The following is a 17,983-nucleotide window of genomic DNA, read 5'->3' as shown; positions in this document are numbered from 1 at the left end:
TCTATTGGCATGCGTGCATGCATAAACGACACGTGTAACTGATGGCTTGGTTAACTCTTTACCTAAACATGAACGCTTGATCGCGTAAATATGAAACAAACAGCGCATGCATGAACAAGGCCACCAAGGCCAGCAAGGCGCACTACTGCAGTTTCGAAACCGAACCTACAAAAGAACACAAAGCGAACAAGGTCATGGCTGTCAGCTGGCTTGGCAAAGCTAGCAGAGGCACTTAGCGCAGGTGTGTCCCTGGCTGGTGTTTATGGTATGCACGTGGTTTCGGCGTCGTACTGCGTCTGCTATGACCCAGTGCGGTGCGTTGGGTGCGGAGCGACGCGTCGTCACACGCAGCTGCACTTGCCACGCCGTCGCCTGAATCGCGGCAGTACCACGTAGGGAGCCCTGACCAGCGAGTACGCGTTCGTCATGGCCTGGTTAGCAGTGCGCGGTGGCGGCCGGTTGGTGCTCATGCTGGCCGCTGCGGTTTCGCTGCTCGTGCTGCTGTACGTGGCGCGGCTGCGCACCTCGCGGCCCGCTCCCGTGAGTCTGAGGGAACTGTTGGACGCTGGCGTGGCCGCCGCCGAAGCGGGAGGAGAGCAGGTGCGGCGCGTACGCCTCAGCAACCGGCTCGCGCAGCAGAGCAAGGGCAAGACGCGCGAAGGCGCCGACGACCCGCTAACCGCGGGCGACCTCAGCTCGCACCGCGTCATGTACGGAGGCCTGACCGCGGCCTTCCCGGCGATCGCGGTGAGTAGCGCCTCGGTGGCCTTTGACGTCTTTCGAACGGATGTCGCTCTGCTAAGCTTCGGTGTACGGTTAAAGCTAAAGAAAATGACCTGTCTCGAGTGGTTTAGCTTACCACAGAGTAATCCAGTTCACTTTAAAGCAGCGATGTGTGTCTCCAATTTGGCTTATTAAACAGCGTAGCCGAGTTAATGCACTCTAGCCTCGTTCGATCGAGAGCTTCGTTAAATCGAAAATTTCGTTAAACCAAGACAGGATCGATTTGGATGTGTGGCTATGGTTGTTGGGAAAAGTGCAATTTGTTCGTGAGATCGGTTACGTAGACTTCTGTTAGACCAATCCTTTTCTGCGTGGTTATACTGAGCCGAATACCCGGGTTCGAACCCGGCCGCAGCGGCCGGCCGCGTTTCAGTGGAGGCGAACGCAAAAGGCGCCCGTGTGCTGTGGGATGTCAGTTCAGTTAAAGATTACCAGGTGGTCAAAATTGCTAAAAAGCCCTCTACAACAGCACCTCTTTCTTCCTTTCTTCTTTCACTCCCCCCTTTATCCCTTCCCTTACGGCGCGGTTGAGGTGCCACCGAGATGTGAGACAGTTACTGCGTCATTTCCTTATCTCCTAAACCAATTTTCTGTGTGGTTCTGACCTACCGAAAATAATCGGCCTGATTGCTGTTTATGTTTTTGTATCCATGAAACATTTATTGTTAAAATCTAATCTCTTTTTATTTGATTCTGTTTGACATCCTCCTAGTACTTAGACTGGGCCTTTTCTTCCCTGTTTTTGTGCTGTCGGAATGACCAACTTCTCAGCTTTTGTAGTTCAGGAGCTTCTGCCATAAATATTCCACATTGCTTGGCCAAGCTTTCTGTCCAGATTGAATGCACGACCTGACTGCTATTCATCCTGACCGTTGAGCAACCTTATTCCACATGAAGGGATCGAGGCTATTCTCTGCAGCCTATAAAGCAGCCTCACTTTAATTTGTACTTGTTTCATTTCAACAAATGGCATTTCCCCGCCGCGGTGGCTCAGTGGTTACGGTGCTCGGCTGCTGACCCGAAGGATGCGAGTTCGATCCTGGCCGCTGCGGCCGAATTTCGATGAAGGCGAAATTCTAGAGGCCCGTGTACTGTGCGATGTCAGTGCACGTTAAAGAACCCCAGGTGGTCAAAATTTCCAGAGCCCTCCACTACGGCGTCTCTTATAGCCTAAGTCGCTTTGGGACGTTAAACACCTATAAACCAAACCATAAACCAAACAAATGGCATTTGGATTGCATGACTCCTCATTATGGTGCGCATATTTGTGGCAGCAAAAGCTTTTATGACCAAATTTCTTATTTTCATTTTTGTGTTGAAAATAAATTTCGCTTAAAAATTTTGTAGCAATTCTGGCCCCATGACATTTAAGAGCAAGTAATACTTTAAGCACATGCAATTCCCAGCCTTTTGCATGAATTAGTGGCGCTAAAGGCCGATTCACACGACGGACCGTTCGCCCGCGGCCCGCGCACTACGTGTGCATGCGTCAGCACATTGAGGGGCGCGCTGTCGGCCGCCATCCATCCATGCATCTAGCGCGCCTCTCAAAGTGCTGACGTATGCACACGTACTGCGCGGGCCGCGGACGAACGGTCCGTCGTGTGAATCGGCCTTAAACAACGTGGATCAAATGCATCCTGTGTGCGGCAATGGCCACTCTGACGATGTGGAGCAAAAATAACCCTGGGTGCTATTCAGTGAAACGTGAAAAATTAATTTTTGTAAACGAAGCACTGCCTCAGCTCTCCTTGAGCCTTTAACCTCTAAGCCTCCTTCCATGTAGTGGAACACCAGCCTAGATAGGTACATTAATTTTGAAAATGGGAAATGGAGAAACCTACTAGGCGTCGAGTGAGAAGAACCAATGAAAACGGACGCAGGACCAGGAGAAGACACACACAGACTGTTGCCGGACTTACAACTATATTATTATTGGTTCAACCACATATTTAAAGCCACTTACTTGCGCAGGCGCACATGCATGCCACATTTATCAAAGTCTGGACGTCATTACAACACGGATAAAAATTGCCACTCTCTGTCAGTGATGATAACAGACTGGTCACTTATGTAAATGCGTTCGTTCTTTTTGATTAAAAACGCTTCTCGCTTGTGCCTGCATGGACTTTCCACGGCCGATAATGGTAGTGCTGTGAAGCAAAGCTGAGCAGTTTTCATGTCTGGGAACAAACAGAGCAGATGGCATCTGGGCAAAAAGTAGCATGTGCTAAACACCGAGCAATGTTTACTCGAATTTCTTGTGATCTTGATGTTATCAGGTCACAACTCTAGAAACTATAAAAAAAGCTTTTCTTTTCATTCATGAGGTGGCAGCACCATGCAGTTTAGGTTAAAATGTATCCTGTGCTCGTCTGCAGGCTGAAGTGTAACTAATAAAGCGGGTTAAACTTTACCCCTCGCTCCAAAAAGGGTTAAAGGGTATTAAATGGGATGTCATAGGGCTTAAGGAGGTTAGGAGGACAGATGAGGCGTATACAGTACTAAAGACCAATATCCCTCAAGAGAAAAGCATACAGCAGCCGTATCTTACCAGTACTCACCTATGGGGCAGAAACATGGAGGCTAACAAAGAGGGTTCAGCTTAAGTTAAGGACAACGCAGCGAGCTATGGAAAGAAAAATGATAGGTGTAACGTTAAGGGATCGGAAGCGGGCGGAGTGGGTGAGAGAACAAACGCACATTAATGACATCCTAGTCGAAATCAAGAGGAAGAAGTGGGCTTGGGCAGGGCACGCAATGCGAAGGCAAGGTAACCGCTGGTCCTTAAGGGTAACGGAGCGGATTCCAAGAGAAGGCAAGCATAGCAGGGGGTGGCAGAAAATTAGGTGGGCGGATGAGATTAAGAAATTTGCGAGAATACGGTGGCCACAACTGGTGAAAGACAGGATTAATTGGAGAGACATGGGAGAGGCCTTTGCTGTGCAATGGGCATAGTCAGGCTGGTGATGATGATGATGCACTCATGCAGTCATAACTTCTACATGGACATCTACATCAGTTTGGGATTTGTGATTACCTGTTCTAGCTAACCGTATATGACATTGCTTCACTTTAGCTAAGAAATGCTCTCAACCTTTAGTAAATTGTATTTGTGTATTCATTCTAAGTAAATCATGACCTCTTCATTTTGACAGACACTGCAGCTAGCTTATGGTTTTCAGATTTTTGATGAGTTAATTGTGTGAGTCTTGGTGTAACTGTCTCCTAGTTTTATGTTGAGTGAATTATGTTGTTGCGCATATTGCATCTCAGAAACACATGACCCATAAGAGATGTTACTGTTGATGACACTGGATTTATATATAATCTAAGCTGCATAATTTAGTCTGCTTGTCAAAAATCAGCTCTCATTGCATTAAAGAGCTTAATCTTCAGTCATGGCGAGCTCATTGGTGTAGCCTTTATGGCCATTATGGGTTGTCAGCAGCCTTGGATAAATTTGTGAAAAACTCTAATTCACAGGTGTTACTCTGTAGGTTTGTAGTCACTGATCCAGCGAAACCAATGGAATTTCATGGCAGAACTCAGTATCTAGCTCTTCCAAAGTTTGTCTGTGTGGTGCTAAGAGAGGTTTTTGGCCGCAGCATTGAACGTGACTGATATGTGCAGAGTTGAATGTCAAAGTACTGTATAGAGAGCAATAGGCTGCTTTTGTTTAACTATTTCCTTCTTCAAATTTTGATGTGTTCCACTGCTGTGTTCCAGATAGTCTCAGAGGAACACGCTGAAGGAGATCATGACACAGCTGTCAGTGTGCTGTCAAGAGCGCGCTCACTGAGAGGCTTGATTGGCGACGACGTTCTCGTGCCAGCCGAGGCCGTCACGGTGTGGATCGACCCGCTGGATGCCACACAGGAGTACACAGGTTAGTAATGGTGGATCCTCGCCCAAGTGTCGTTGTAGAAAAAAAAAAAAAAAAGGCAGGCTGTGCGTTGTTCATCCGGCTGTAAACTTTGTGTAGAGCATTGAAGCAGCACTCTGCGCTGCAAACAAAGCAGTGCCATTGCACAGCTGCTAGGTTCTGCAGGCAACACTTGTGTGAACATAGACCTGCAAGCCAAACGGGCCCGTGTGCATTATCTGAATGCCATCTGCTGCTTCCCAATACTCTACTACATGCTACTCGAGCGCTCTATGCAGGTTTGGTGCTTTTCAGCTTCATGTTGTGGTCCACTTTTTTCACCTCTCTGTTGTTCTTTATGAATTTTGGCTATATGACTATTAGTCCTTTCGTTAGCACACCTTTGTTGTTCACTTCAGTGTGTAGGATAAACATGTTACGCTGATGTTAAGGGATAAGATATGCTTACGATTCAGTGTTGGCCTCCTTTTTTTTTCTGCTTTAGTTTTTGAAAGTTAGTTATTGTTTTCTTTTTCTGAAGAAGTTTGTGCAAAAAGTGGACAAGGGACAGAACGGAAGGACACATAAGACATTCACGAGTGCTACTACCTTTGCTGGATGTACTATCGCGCTCAATATGAGTTGCAACGCGCGGTCATCGACCGGGGCTCGTTCCGTGGTGTGCCTCCTCCAAACAGTCGCTCGGAATTCTGGGAGAAACTTTTTCCTGGGCGGGGGTGCTGTTGTTTCCGGGAACAGCAGTTTCTCCCAGAATTCCGAGCGACTGTTTGGAGGAGGCACACCACGGAACGAGCCCCGGTCGATGACCGCGCGTTGCAACTCATATTGAGCGCGATAGTACTCCCCCACAGCCAATGAAGAGTTGCTCAGCTATGACTCGGCACATTCCAAGGTGGCAAAAAAAGCTATAGCGTCGCTTTTGCTTGGGTTCTGCTCTTCAAAAATCTTGCCCTCATAGAATTCAACAGAATATAAATGATCAGGTTTCGCGACTCTTAAGAGCAGGCTTCCGTCATTTCAGCTGTCGCTGAAACACTGATGCAGAAACAAAAAGGCGCCCGGAAAAGAACTGAACCCCCTTCCTCAAAGCCGGTGGTGGTCCCTTATGTCCACCAACTCTCCCACAACCTGAAAAAAGTGGTTGGCTGGCACCATGTACCCTTGGTGTTCTCTGCACCCAACAAGCTGTCAAAGCTTTGCCCTCGCACCACTGGTTGTGCCGGCGGTGGCTGCAACAAGAAGCATGGGAACGCCTATGTTAAATGTGCCACAGGTGTGGTTTACCGCATCCTCCTCTCTTGTGGGGCTTCATACGTTGGCCAAACTGGCCGCTGCATTAATGACCGGCTACGGGAGCATGCTAATACCGTAGAAAATAAGGACACAAATGTGAACCTCGCGTGGCACATTGCTACGTGTGACAGCACGTGTAGGGCAAGATTTGAGAGGACCACGATTCTTGGCAAGAGTGGGAATGATATAGGCTAGGCTCCTTCTAGACGCTTATTACATCAAAAAGTTGTCCGAGCATTGTGTAGTTACACATCTGTTCGTGTGTATTCCGCCGAATGTGCTTTCTTTAGACTCGTTTATTTAGTGACTTGTTGCTAGACTGTTGTGCCTGATCTGCCCTCTCTACATGCATGCTCGCTATTTTTTCCCTTTTTGTATGCCTTGTACGACCACATGAATAAACAGTTGGTAGTAGCACTCGGGAATGTCTTATGTGTCCTTTCTTTCTGTCCCTTGTCCGTTTTTTTGCGCTAACTTCTTCAGAAAATGCATCACCAACTAGCCCGGCAGCTTGCTCTCCTAAACTAGTTATTGTTTGTGTTGGCCTCATTTGGCCCAGTGGTGGCTATGCAAAAAAGAAAAAGCGGTAAAAAAGAAGTGTCCTCTGAATTAACTATTTAACCTCCCATAGTTATTTAAAGAAAAAAATGCTCAGCATTTCAGATATTTTATTTTATTTGTTCATATTTTTTCTCGTGTTTTTCATATATTGTTTGCTTTGCAATTGCTATTAATGCGGTCACTGCAGCAGCGATTATCAGAGCTGTAATCCTTATGCATCGTGGCCCACTGGTGGGCTGACCTTAAATGTTCTTGGGTGTGGCATGATCCATCAGTGAGCCAGCGGCAAAGCCCACTTGGGACGACCAGCAGATGTCAATAGTGACGGAAACACTGGAAACACTAGCAAGTTTGGTAGCTTGCTCTGAAAAAATGTAGCCTTTTTTTTTTCTTTTAAGGGTGTCTTTTCACCAGTATATACGTTTAAACAGCTTTATTAGGAACAATGGTGGGTTTTCTAAATAAAACAAAATATGAGCTGAGTTTTTTTTTTTATGTGTGCATTTCTTTATTCAGTACTGCCAAAATTGTGTCCCCAGATGCAACAGCAGTGTTTTGGCAAGCTGCCTACTTACCAGGGTGACACATTTCGTCATTTCGGCTTCTGTTTTGTTGCAGAAAACCTGCTGGATTATGTCACCACCATGGTGTGTGTGGCTGTGCACGGCTCCCCAGTGATTGGTGTCATACACCAGCCTTTCCTCAACAAGACAAGTAAGCTTGCAGTTTGTATATACACTTTACGAGTAGAGTAGTTGTCAGTTGTAAAAATTTTCAGGCTGTCTCTGCTGGTCATACTAGTACTCGCCAAATGATTTGAAGCAGTGTCTCATACTTTGCCCCATGGCATCTCTTGCAGGCTCCAGTTGTTGTAAAATCTGTGCATTCCAAAATCATATTTGGATGCTTCAAAATCTGCAAGCAGTTCTGAATACTACTTGTAGTTTTACCCTTTTTCCTTTTGTTAGAAGTTGTGCTAAATAGAATTGTGTTGTCTGGAAGGCGTTGAAAGCCCTCCCTGTATTTGACATCATTAAGGTCATGCACTGTGTCAGTTGTCTGAATGTTTTGCAGCTTTGGGAGAACGATGTAAATGCTTCACCTGGATAAACTGCTGGCTTATTCCTGTTCAAATTTCACACTGGCATTTAACTATGCCATAATTTTTTTTTAATGCTGAGTTTGGGCAAACCACTATTGCAATCTCTACAAAACGAACGTAACCATGCATTGTCTGCAGTGAAGCCGATCGAAAAGATTTCACGGCAGGAGGGATGGTGATGACATCTGCCTCTAGGAGTGTTAAACAGGAAGGCTTTTCTTTTGCTTTCCTAGCGACATGTGCTGCCACTGCTGTGAAATTCTATTTTTTTTTTGTCCTGTCATCATCACAGACGATGCATGTCCCAGTTTTGTTTTGTGGAAAACTGGCAAGCACTGCACCCAAATGTGGTATTAAGCAAAACTTGTGCTCAGATTCCACCTTTGCATCAAATTTGAAGATAGTGAGTAAGCGTTTTAGCTGGAAGGGCATTTATATCTGTTCCCCCAGGTGAATCAACATTAGGTGCAATAAACTTTCTGCAGTGTTTTAGGCAATGCTGTTTGGTAGCAGTGAGGTGCAGTTTTAAGTTAGAGTCATGCTACCTTAATGGGACGCGAACAGGTAGAAGGAATAGGCATAACATAGACAGATGTACACAGTGTCAGCTGTCTTAGTGCATGCTTGTCTTCTTCCATTTCAAGAATGAATAGCAGCGAATATTTTTCGTGAGTGCAGTAAGGGTGCCTCGAATGCTGTTCATAATGTGCACATCTGTCCATGTGACGTGCATTTTTTCTGTACATTCTTGCGTCCTCCTTTTTTTTCTGCCACAAAAAAAATTATTTGAATATAGATTAAATAAATGAATACATAGAAGAGTCGTCAGTTTTCAAGCTCATCTTTCCCCACTTTTTTTTATGTGATATTCAAAAGCTTCAGGTGCTTGTATTGGCAGCTCACAATTTGATGAGCATAAAAATGCGTAGTCCTTCTCTTGCTAGCGGGAAAATGCAAGCAATGTATAAATGTCATCACTGGCAGATTTCTGCCCCACAGGATGGTACGTTCTCTCTAGTGTTTTTTGAAAATTGTCCACATATTGCCAAGTGGTCTTTGTGACTCATTTATTTCTCACGGCAGTGTTGCTGTTGGCTCACTAAACTAACTAATAAACTAACTAATTATTTCATTCATTAACTGCCTTGTCTACTGGTGTTTCAGTGCTTAGTTTGTGTGTTTTTACATGCTATGCCTGCACATTTGTTGTGAGGTATGTCACTGTGGAGAACTCTAGAAATGATTGCTTTTGCATTTCGCATATCTTGGAATGAACTTGCTGTGGTCAGGTGCTTTTACTTCTCTTCTTGGCTCTTGGCAGGGAAAACTGGGATGCTAGATCGTTTTGTGGCTTGACGAAAATAACTAGTGTATTCTATGAAAATGGACTGTAAATGGCAGAATAAGAACAGCCAATTTCATAGTTAACATCATCATCGGCCTGACCACACCCACTGCAGGGCGAAGGCCTCTCCCGTGTCTCTCCGATTAACCCTGTCCTTTGCCAGCTGTGCCCACCATGTCCCCGTAAACTCCTTGATCTCACCTGCCTACCTAACTGCAGCACGCCAAAAGCAAAAGTGCCTGACCATAAGTTCGAAGTCAAGAAATCAGAAGTCACTCGAATCAGAGGATGCAGTGGAACAGTTGTTTGGCAACACATATTAAATGAAAGATTTAATATGTGTTGCCATTTTTTAATCCTATTCTTCACCAAGGCGTTGAGAGGTAGGCCTTGTACACTCACAGTCAAAAGTAAATGGAAGGCGACTTTGTCAAAAAAATTAAATTTCTTTAAATCTAAAGCATAATGATCCATGCTTGTTAATGCACAGTAAAATTTGCAAAATCACATTTAGGCTGCACATATGTATTTAAGGATGCATGAATTGGGGGGCCAATGATTAAATTTTTTTTGTGAATATTGCTTTCCAGTTACTTTTGATGGCACCTGTACGTTTTTGTATGCGCACTATTTGGCATTTTCCACAGCACTGAACGGTAAACAGTGAAACGGACTGTAGTTTTGAATGGCTGCACTTATATAAAGTGACAGTCAGAAAAACAGGAAGCGAAAGTGCGTTTTGGGAATTTTCCACAGCACTGAACGGTAAACAGTGAAACGGACTGTAGTTTTGAATGGCTGCACTTATATAAAGTGACAGTCAGAAAAACAGGAAGCGAAAGTGCGTTTTGGGAATTGAAACTAAATAATAAATCAATGAGTTGGTGAGCAGAGGAATGAATGAATTAATGCCAGCCTGGCTTCTGTGCATACGATTCACGAACCTTTAGTGCACGTGAAACAACCTTCCTTCCTTTTTTGGATGCAGCCTGGGGCTGGGTCGGTCATGGCAGCAGTGTGCAGCCCCCTCCCCACAGCGATGTGGCCGACACCCGAGTGGTCGTGGTGTCACGGTCTCACGCTGGGGAAGTGGAGTCCCTGGCCAAGAAGGCCTTTGGCCCCGACGTCAAGGTGGTGCCGGCAGGAGGCGCAGGCAAGTTCTTGCTGCCGCTCGCAGATGCTGGCGTCAGTCGTGGAGCAGTGACGAGTCTTCACTTCACTTCACTTTATTACCTTAAAGGCCCCCAGGATTGGGGGTATTACATAAGGGGTGGGTTACATTGAAAAATCAGATTAAATAAACAAAGAAAAAACTTAAGATACAAATATTATTCGCTGTTAAAGGTAGCAGTTAAACAGTTCGCAAATATTGATGGGCAGGTGATTGCGGCGATGTCGTGTGGAAGGCTGTTCCAGTCCTTGGCTGAGCGTGGAAAGAATGACGATGCAAATGTAGTTGTACGCGTACATGGCCGGGCTACTTGAAGGGGATGACCAATGCGGAGGGAAATGCGTGCCGGCGGATTGATGTAGGGAGGACGACGAAGTGAGCTGAAATAAAATTTGTGAAACAAGCACATACTAGTAATACGACGCCTACAAGCCAGGGATGTTAATCCTGCCTCTGCTTTTAGTGCTGATATGCTGACATTATATGAATAGCACGAATGTATGAATCTTGTGGCTCGATTTTGTACTGATTCTAGGGAATTTATTAGATAATTTTGGTTAGGGCTCCAAATAGCAGAGGCGTATTCTAATTTCAAGCTTGAAGACTAACTCTGATGCAGCAGTCAAAGTGCCTGTGCTACAGCTTCATCATTTGCTGAAAGAAGAATACTGCCGATGTTTGCAGCATGTAGCGAAGTTGTGTTAGCAACTCACAGCACTTGTACTAATTGAGCATGAGCTGCGAGCAGGACGAGCAACCCTTTTCAAATAATGTACCCAAATATCATGGTGGTTCTGGCAGCGTGTTACACAGCAAAACATAGTGCCTGCATGAGCTACCTTCTTTGCCATCTATCATAGATGTGGAACAAAAATTAAGGCGGCGAGTGTTCATGTCATCATGTGCTGTCAGAGGCAAAAGTTGCCAGGACACATGCAGAGTGTTCTGGGTGCGTAGGTGCCATGTTTCTCAGTGATCACTTCATTTTCATCATTGCACATTATGGCTCGCAAGTCCGACTTTCACCTCCACAAATGTGGTCTTGAGCTAGTGCTTAGCACCTGAGCCGTCAGCCTTTTGTTGCCAGTCACGTGTCTCATAGACTTTTGTCCCCGAAGGTACCTAAGTTTCCTTTTTAAGAATTCAGAGCGTGCTTAGGATTGCAACGTTTTCCCCATCTCTTCCATCTTTCCCATTTTGGGGAACCGGAGCACGCTTAGGAATGCAATGTTTTCCCCATCTTTTCCCCATTTTGGGGGAACCGAAGCATGCTTAGGGAGGCGACCACAGTTCCCCCTTTTCCCCAGTGAGGTGACCACATTTTCCCCATCTCTTCCCCTTTTCCCCCCACAATGTCCAGGCTACAAGGTGTTACAGCTGGTGGAGGGCCACGCAGATGCGTACCTGCACAGCAGCGCCATCAAGAAGTGGGACGTGTGCGCGGGCAACGCTCTGCTGGCGTCGCTGGGTGGGCGCATGACGGCGCTGGATGGCACCAACCTGGGCTACGGCCCCGAAGGCTCCCAGGTGCACCTGGGGGGCCTGCTGGCCGCCGTGCACAACCACGGACGCATGCTTGACGCTGTGCGCAAGGTGCGCCCCTCCAAGCACTGAGGGCCACAGTGGCAGACAGCTGGACTGTTGCCAGCCAGTGGCACAGTTGCCAACAAGCGAGTGAAATTTGGTGGCCTAGAATGCAAGCGAGCGAGCTCAGTTAGCGGGGCCCATAAGCAGGCCTAAGATCCGGGGGCTGCTTTCACAGAGGTCTTCGTAAGTTGAGACCGGTTTGTAACTGAGGAACAAATAGTCCCTACTAACATCCTTTTTTTGGAATGGGCAGATTTCCTTCTTAGCTCTACGGCTGCACTCATATTGGTTTTTACTTTGACGAACCTATCCCAAGATGCAAAATTTTTCCAAATGCCGTAGACCAAGGATAGCACATGGATGCCAACCAGCCATAGCCTGAAGTTTTGTGTTAATTACTTCTCTGGATTAATATGATGTTATTTTACTGCACAGGTTGTGAAGTTTCATCTTTCTTATGAATCATTTATTGTGATAACTTTTTCAGAGTTGTGTGTGATCACTTTTATAGAGTTTGCATATAGTAAGCTGTAAACTCTTGAGCAATTTTTGTGTCCATTGAGCAGTGGTGCAACAATGTTTTGTACTCCTGATTTTGCCGAAACAAGTGCTATTTCTTTTTCTTCAGAAATGCGGGACCTTTCGATAACTTTGTAGTTAGCACAATTAAAAGGCCTGGCTTAAATCATAACTTACCTGTGTGAAATACCAAAAAAGTGGATGACCGTGATGGTTAAGTCGCAAAATATTACCAGCTTACATAACATACTTTGTTAGCTGGTACTGCGCGATCTGTGCTTTCCAATATCATCCACATTGCTTCGACATGTCTCCTATTCTCACTTTTAAAGAATTCGTTGTTATGTTGAGGTGTGCTGCAATATTCTCTCCGCCTCCTTGATGGAAACAGCTGTTTGCCATTTTGGAAACATTCTTAGCTATCACTGCTTGGTTTCTGAACTTCATGCTTTGTGTAAGGAAGTGGCATGCAGTGACTGTAATTTTGGGCAGTGTTGATTGATTAGTGATGATTAGTGTGATTAGTGATGTATTCCAATTCCTCCTGGCATAGCAGCAACCCTACTTTTTCTCCTAAACCAAGATCTGATGCGGAAGCTATCATGGGAGTAAATTTTGTTGCCCCACTACTGGTGTTTATAGCTGAAGTCTTAAGGGTGGACACTGGTCTTCGAGTACAAAAAAATGACCAAAAAATTGGTTTGCAAACAGTGACATTTATAGAATCTCCAGCTATTATTTTCTAACTGTACCAATTTTTTCCTTCAAGAAATCAACATTTTGATCACAACATTAAATCCAGATCATCGTACGAGCTGAATTTATGCAGGAGCAGACAATTTAATGGCATGAAAATTTGGGACATCTGGCTCTCTTAGTATGTCGATATCTCAACATCTAGGACAGATAGAGATGTCGTATTGCTTGCTAAGGGAAGCTGAAGGCACAGTATGCTCAATAATCAAAGCATATTTGTTCAATTGCGCTTCAGAATTTTATAACTTTGTAAAGTTTATCGATGCATTACATTCACACCTTGAACATTGATATTCCAAGTGCTGTAAAATTACTAACGAGGCTAAAATGGAAAAATGGTTTTGATTATTGCACTCTTTACTCACCATACTACGCAGCCATGGATTACTAAAACTGATTTTTTATTGAGCAGTCTTTTTTCACTGCAGTACTAATGAATGACTAATTAAAGTTAATTATTGTGGGAACCAACTATTTTACGAGACAGGTAATTTCATTGTTGAAATTAGCATAAAAAGCTGAGCAAGGTGGTGCAGTTTCATTAGGATTGGACTAAAAATAAGGAAAATAGGTCTAAGACCAGTGTCCCCCCTTAAGTACTCAAGGTGTTTTTTTCCATTATTAATTTGAGGTAATAATATATTCATAGTGTCATTTTAAACGCCAGAGCAAGCTTCATCGCAGGCTATGCATGTGGTCTTCCCGAACAGATCTTTTTGCTGCCCGTGGAAGAACTGCAACAACACCTACATGGCTGCTGGCCATTTCACTAAAGAAGCTGAACATACTGCATGTTTTACTGCAGGTTTTAAAATGTCTCTCTGAAAGCTGCCCTTGTTTGGATTACCGATGCTCTTAGTAATCAGCCATAATATCTGCCACCGGTGCAGTTTTGACCTGCCATCATGGCAGGCATAAACTGTGACTGGCAGTTTGGGAAAAGGCACCACAATCATGTCGGCTCGCTGGCTTGTGTTCTAGGTCACCGTAGTATAGCACGAGAGTTTTTAGCGTTGCATGGGACATCTCGTTGCAGCTGCTGTGTGAACTCTTCGAAACTAAAGTTGTACTTTGATAGTTGAGTGCGCATTGAGAAAGTTCTGCAGTGTGACTCGCTGATGCGAACCCGCTTTAAGCTGTTGTTCTCTAGTCTGTAGTGGCCGTGTATTTTGATGGTTGATGGTTTATTCGTCAGTAGCCAATGCCAAGTTGTTTATTTGCAGAGGGTATCATCTCGCTGTACTGCTCTTGTATGCTGAAGGTTTGTGATGCAATTTATATCTGGCTTCAGCTTGTTCTGACCCCTTGGGGGGTTTGATGGTCGAACCATGAATTTTTCAGGCAAAGAAAATGGAAGGCAGTGATGCGTAATGTTCTTGAAAAGGCAGTAAATAAATTATGTTAAAGCTTAAACGGTCTACTACTCTTTAAAGTGAGGGTGTGAGTTTCTCAGCTTTGCCACAGCTTGAGTTTTCTTAACTGGAATCGGGTGGCTTAGGTGTCATCACTTTTTTAGTACGATTATAGCATCTGCATAGGTATGTAATATATAACCATCATACATAAAGCAGCAATAGCTCTTTGGCATTTGCTAAAGCGTTTTTGATTGTTAATATATTCTGAAATGCTCAAGAACACCAACGCATTAGTATTGGCTGCACAGAGCAGCGTACATACTTAATGTGTGCTCATTTTTGTCTGTGAACTTCAATGGCAGTGTTCTTTTCCTTTTTTAAGGCAGAGACGGTACGAGGTGTGAAGAAGGGTTGGGGGCTGTGATGGCGTCATTTAGCATGTGCCAAGCCGTTGTGCGAATGGGTGAACCAGTGGAAAATGATGTAATATATTTAGCACTGACCGTATCTCAGGAGGGCCGCTTTACCATGATATTCTCCCTTTGGTGTGCTCCTGCCTCTGCCTGCCTCTGTAGTACCTCAGAATGTTTCATTTTAGAAAATTGTGCTCAATATCAGCTTGTGGTCTTTTTAGTTTTTGATTGGATTGCTTTTTGGATGTTGGCGTTAACCTCACAAGTAACCTGCCATGAATTAGTTTAATTTCAGCATTGTCGTCTGTGGTTTCTAATGCACTATGAGCATATGTTGGACTTGTGAGCATATGTGCCTGTCTTGTCTTCACTGTTTATTTCATTGCATAGCAGCTTGTATAGCAGTAGCATTAATTTGAACAAGTGTTTGGCACACCTGATGAGTTCTTTTGAGAAACTGTACATACAACTTGCATCTGTTGCATTTTTTTTGTACTACATGTACAGTAGATGTTTAGTATGGAATAAAAAAAGTTTTGTTTGTATTAGAACAGGTCATCCATTATTTTAAATGAGCCGATATCGCTACCTGCGTTATGTTGAAGTTACTAGTATCAGCTCGGCTCCATAATATTGTCTTTCTTTCAACTGTACTGTCAGCGCTCTTGCCACTTATCTTTATTCAGGCTGAATCTGAAAGTTATTTAGCAAAAAGCTTGCAGCAGAAGTAGACATTGTTTGTTGCCTCTCAATGGTTGGTTTTGCGATGCCAAATTTGATGCATTAATGCATTTGGCCAGTAACAGGAAATTAAAAAATTGCCGTCGATTACATTACTTCCTAATGAGAAATTTAAGTGCAGCTCATCAGCTGTTTCAGCTTATCAATAGATTGAGGCAAAGAATTTGAGCCAGACATGTACTATGTGCAATTCCGGACAACTTGTTATTTTTCACGCATATTCCTTCTTCAAGAAACACTCCACTAACAGTTCTTGATTGTCATGAAGGAAGTTTTGTGGACAGAGAAATAGATGGATATATGCTCGACTTACTGCACCAATGCCTGGTTCCCAAAGACAAGGTATGCTCAAGTATTTCGGGTGGGAGGCCTTATGGGATGTTCTTCCACATAAGTGGTAAGAAATTCCTGCTTGTCTTTATATCTACATTAAAGTCCCCACCCGCCCTGGCAACAGTGTTTCTGGCACAATGTTGTCAATGCCAAAGCATGCAGGGCACATCTGTCACTACCACCACACCAAGTAGCTTAAAGCATGATTGAGGGGTCCACTGTTCCAAGCAGGCAGTTATGTGCCTTCCTTCTGGTTCAGGTGTCCAACAAGATGTGAGAGACAGATACTGTGCATTTCCTTTCCTCAAAAACCAATTTACAAATTTTACCCTCTGTTTTCCAAGCCCCCACTCCAATCACTGGGCCCCTTCAGAGCCAGGCATCCTTACTCAGCTTCCCCTCCATTGCTTTCTTTTGCAGCTAAAAGGGTGTCCACTGCTGGTTAGAACAGCAAGGGCGATGGAAAGCAGAAACACCATGAAAGGACCTAAGAGCTGCGCTCTAAAATGAGAGGTTGATGTTGTAGGTAGTTGGAAGTTGTGGGAAGCTGGAACACCGGCTGCTCTTGCTTTGTTACGGACCCCGATGCTGCACCTGAAGATGTGGCGCTCCCTAGGGAGCCCTGGTTGCTTTTCAACAGCTTAATCTTACTAAACACATGCTGTTTAAGGGACCCCGACGTGGTGGTATGTGCCGGGTGTCTCCTCTTGGCAGCTCTGCGAGGGGATGTAGCCGCAGACACCCTGAAGAACATGGGCCATGAACTTGCCTTGATGCTCATGTCATCCGATGCTTGAAACTTGCAAAAACAGGAATAATTTATACCATTTGGATCTAAAGCACTTAGCTTAGAAAGCTCGAAATGGACGTCAGTAGTGCAAGGTATACAATCTTAACAAGATATGCAGATAAATTCTCAAGGGGTGAAAAACTAACCCAAACACAGAACTGGCTCTGCCTTAGTTTGGTGCTTATGAATGTTAAGAGCAGCTAATCTGCATGTTAAAGGCCCGCCACTGGGAGCACCTTCCATCGCATGGCAGTGGCGCATCGCTTAACCGCTGCGCCAGGAGTGGTACAAAGACTCTCAGGTATCTATGATAGTAAAGTAGAGAATGACATATGAGAATTAACCTACTATGCTATTGCATCACGCTCTTAAGGACGAGCCTAGAGGTGCCCTCCAATTATTTCAACCTTAAGTTCTAACCAATGTTCTCACATTCAGACTTGTTAGAAAAAGATTTCGACATTGCAGGGCCCCAACAGGAATTTCTTTACTCAAGCTAACAAGATCACTTTAGGAGATGTTGCTTGGCACAGCACATGCCAAAACTGAAAAAGCTAAAACTACACTATGGCATTGTCGTCGGAGAGAGATTAAGATTTTCGACCTAAATCTGGCTACCTGCCCTAGAGCTTCACACTGAAGTAGAATGGCAACTGGCAAGTTCTGTTTAACATAACGTTCGCTTGCTGCAGCAGCATCAATAACTGAAAAGATGGAACATACATGACAAGAATGCTATTGAAGAGCCATGAAGCACTCCTTAGCAAAGTATAGCATTGCTGCTGGTCATGCTACGATGCTCTGCTTGCAGAGTCAATGCACATGCCTTCATTCATTTCGAAGTGAACTCGTAAGCATTGCAACAAAGCATTGCGTTGAAACTATTTCCACATTAACCTCCGCATGACATCTGAGCACACACTAGCGATGCATGAATAGCGGATAAAATTCCGCAAGTGCGCTTTCCCACATAACTGTGTTGCCCCAAACAAGATGGCCGACTTCGCTATAAAGGAACTACGTGGGCTTCAGGACAGGCGCTAAAGGTGTGGATAGAATGTAAGAAACGTATTTTGGAAGAATCGAACAAAAAACCAGTCTTTCTTGCTTTGTTTCAGCTGGAAACGCATGGTCAGCCATCTTGTTTGGGACAACTTTGTTATGCGGGAAAGCGCACTTGCGGAATTTTGAATATCCCCTATTGATAGTCCAATATAGCTGAACCGAACAATTCACTTCCATGTGTGCTGCACACAATACTTGCCACATTAATAAGCTTTCTTAAGTATAGAAATAAAGGCACAAGAAGCTTTTTTTTTTCTTTACAGTTTATTTCCACTTCTCGCGG

At 44.5% G+C, this 17,983-nt stretch overlaps 1 protein-coding gene across 1 annotated transcript; it reads left to right on the top strand.

Annotated features, from left to right (window-relative positions):
• The first annotated feature begins 69 nt into the window (after window positions 1–69).
• Window positions 70–15,316, top strand: LOC149336166 (inositol monophosphatase 3). The gene is made up of 5 exons (XM_089552668.1): window positions 70–747; window positions 4,513–4,672; window positions 7,142–7,237; window positions 9,959–10,123; window positions 11,502–15,316. The coding sequence occupies exons 1-5, from the start codon at window positions 427–429 to the stop codon at window positions 11,753–11,755; spliced, it is 996 nt and encodes a 331-aa protein (XP_089408794.1). The 5' UTR covers window positions 70–426; the 3' UTR covers window positions 11,756–15,316.
• Window positions 15,317–17,983: the final 2,667 nt, after the last annotated feature.

This window comes from Amblyomma mixtum, chromosome 7, assembly GCF_055824585.1.
Source record: "Amblyomma mixtum isolate Tamu chromosome 7, ASM5582458v1, whole genome shotgun sequence".
In the NCBI taxonomy this organism is placed as follows: Eukaryota; Metazoa; Arthropoda; class Arachnida; order Ixodida; family Ixodidae; genus Amblyomma; species Amblyomma mixtum.
Note: the sequence above shows the minus strand (reverse complement) of the source record. Positions and strands in the feature narration are given on the sequence as shown.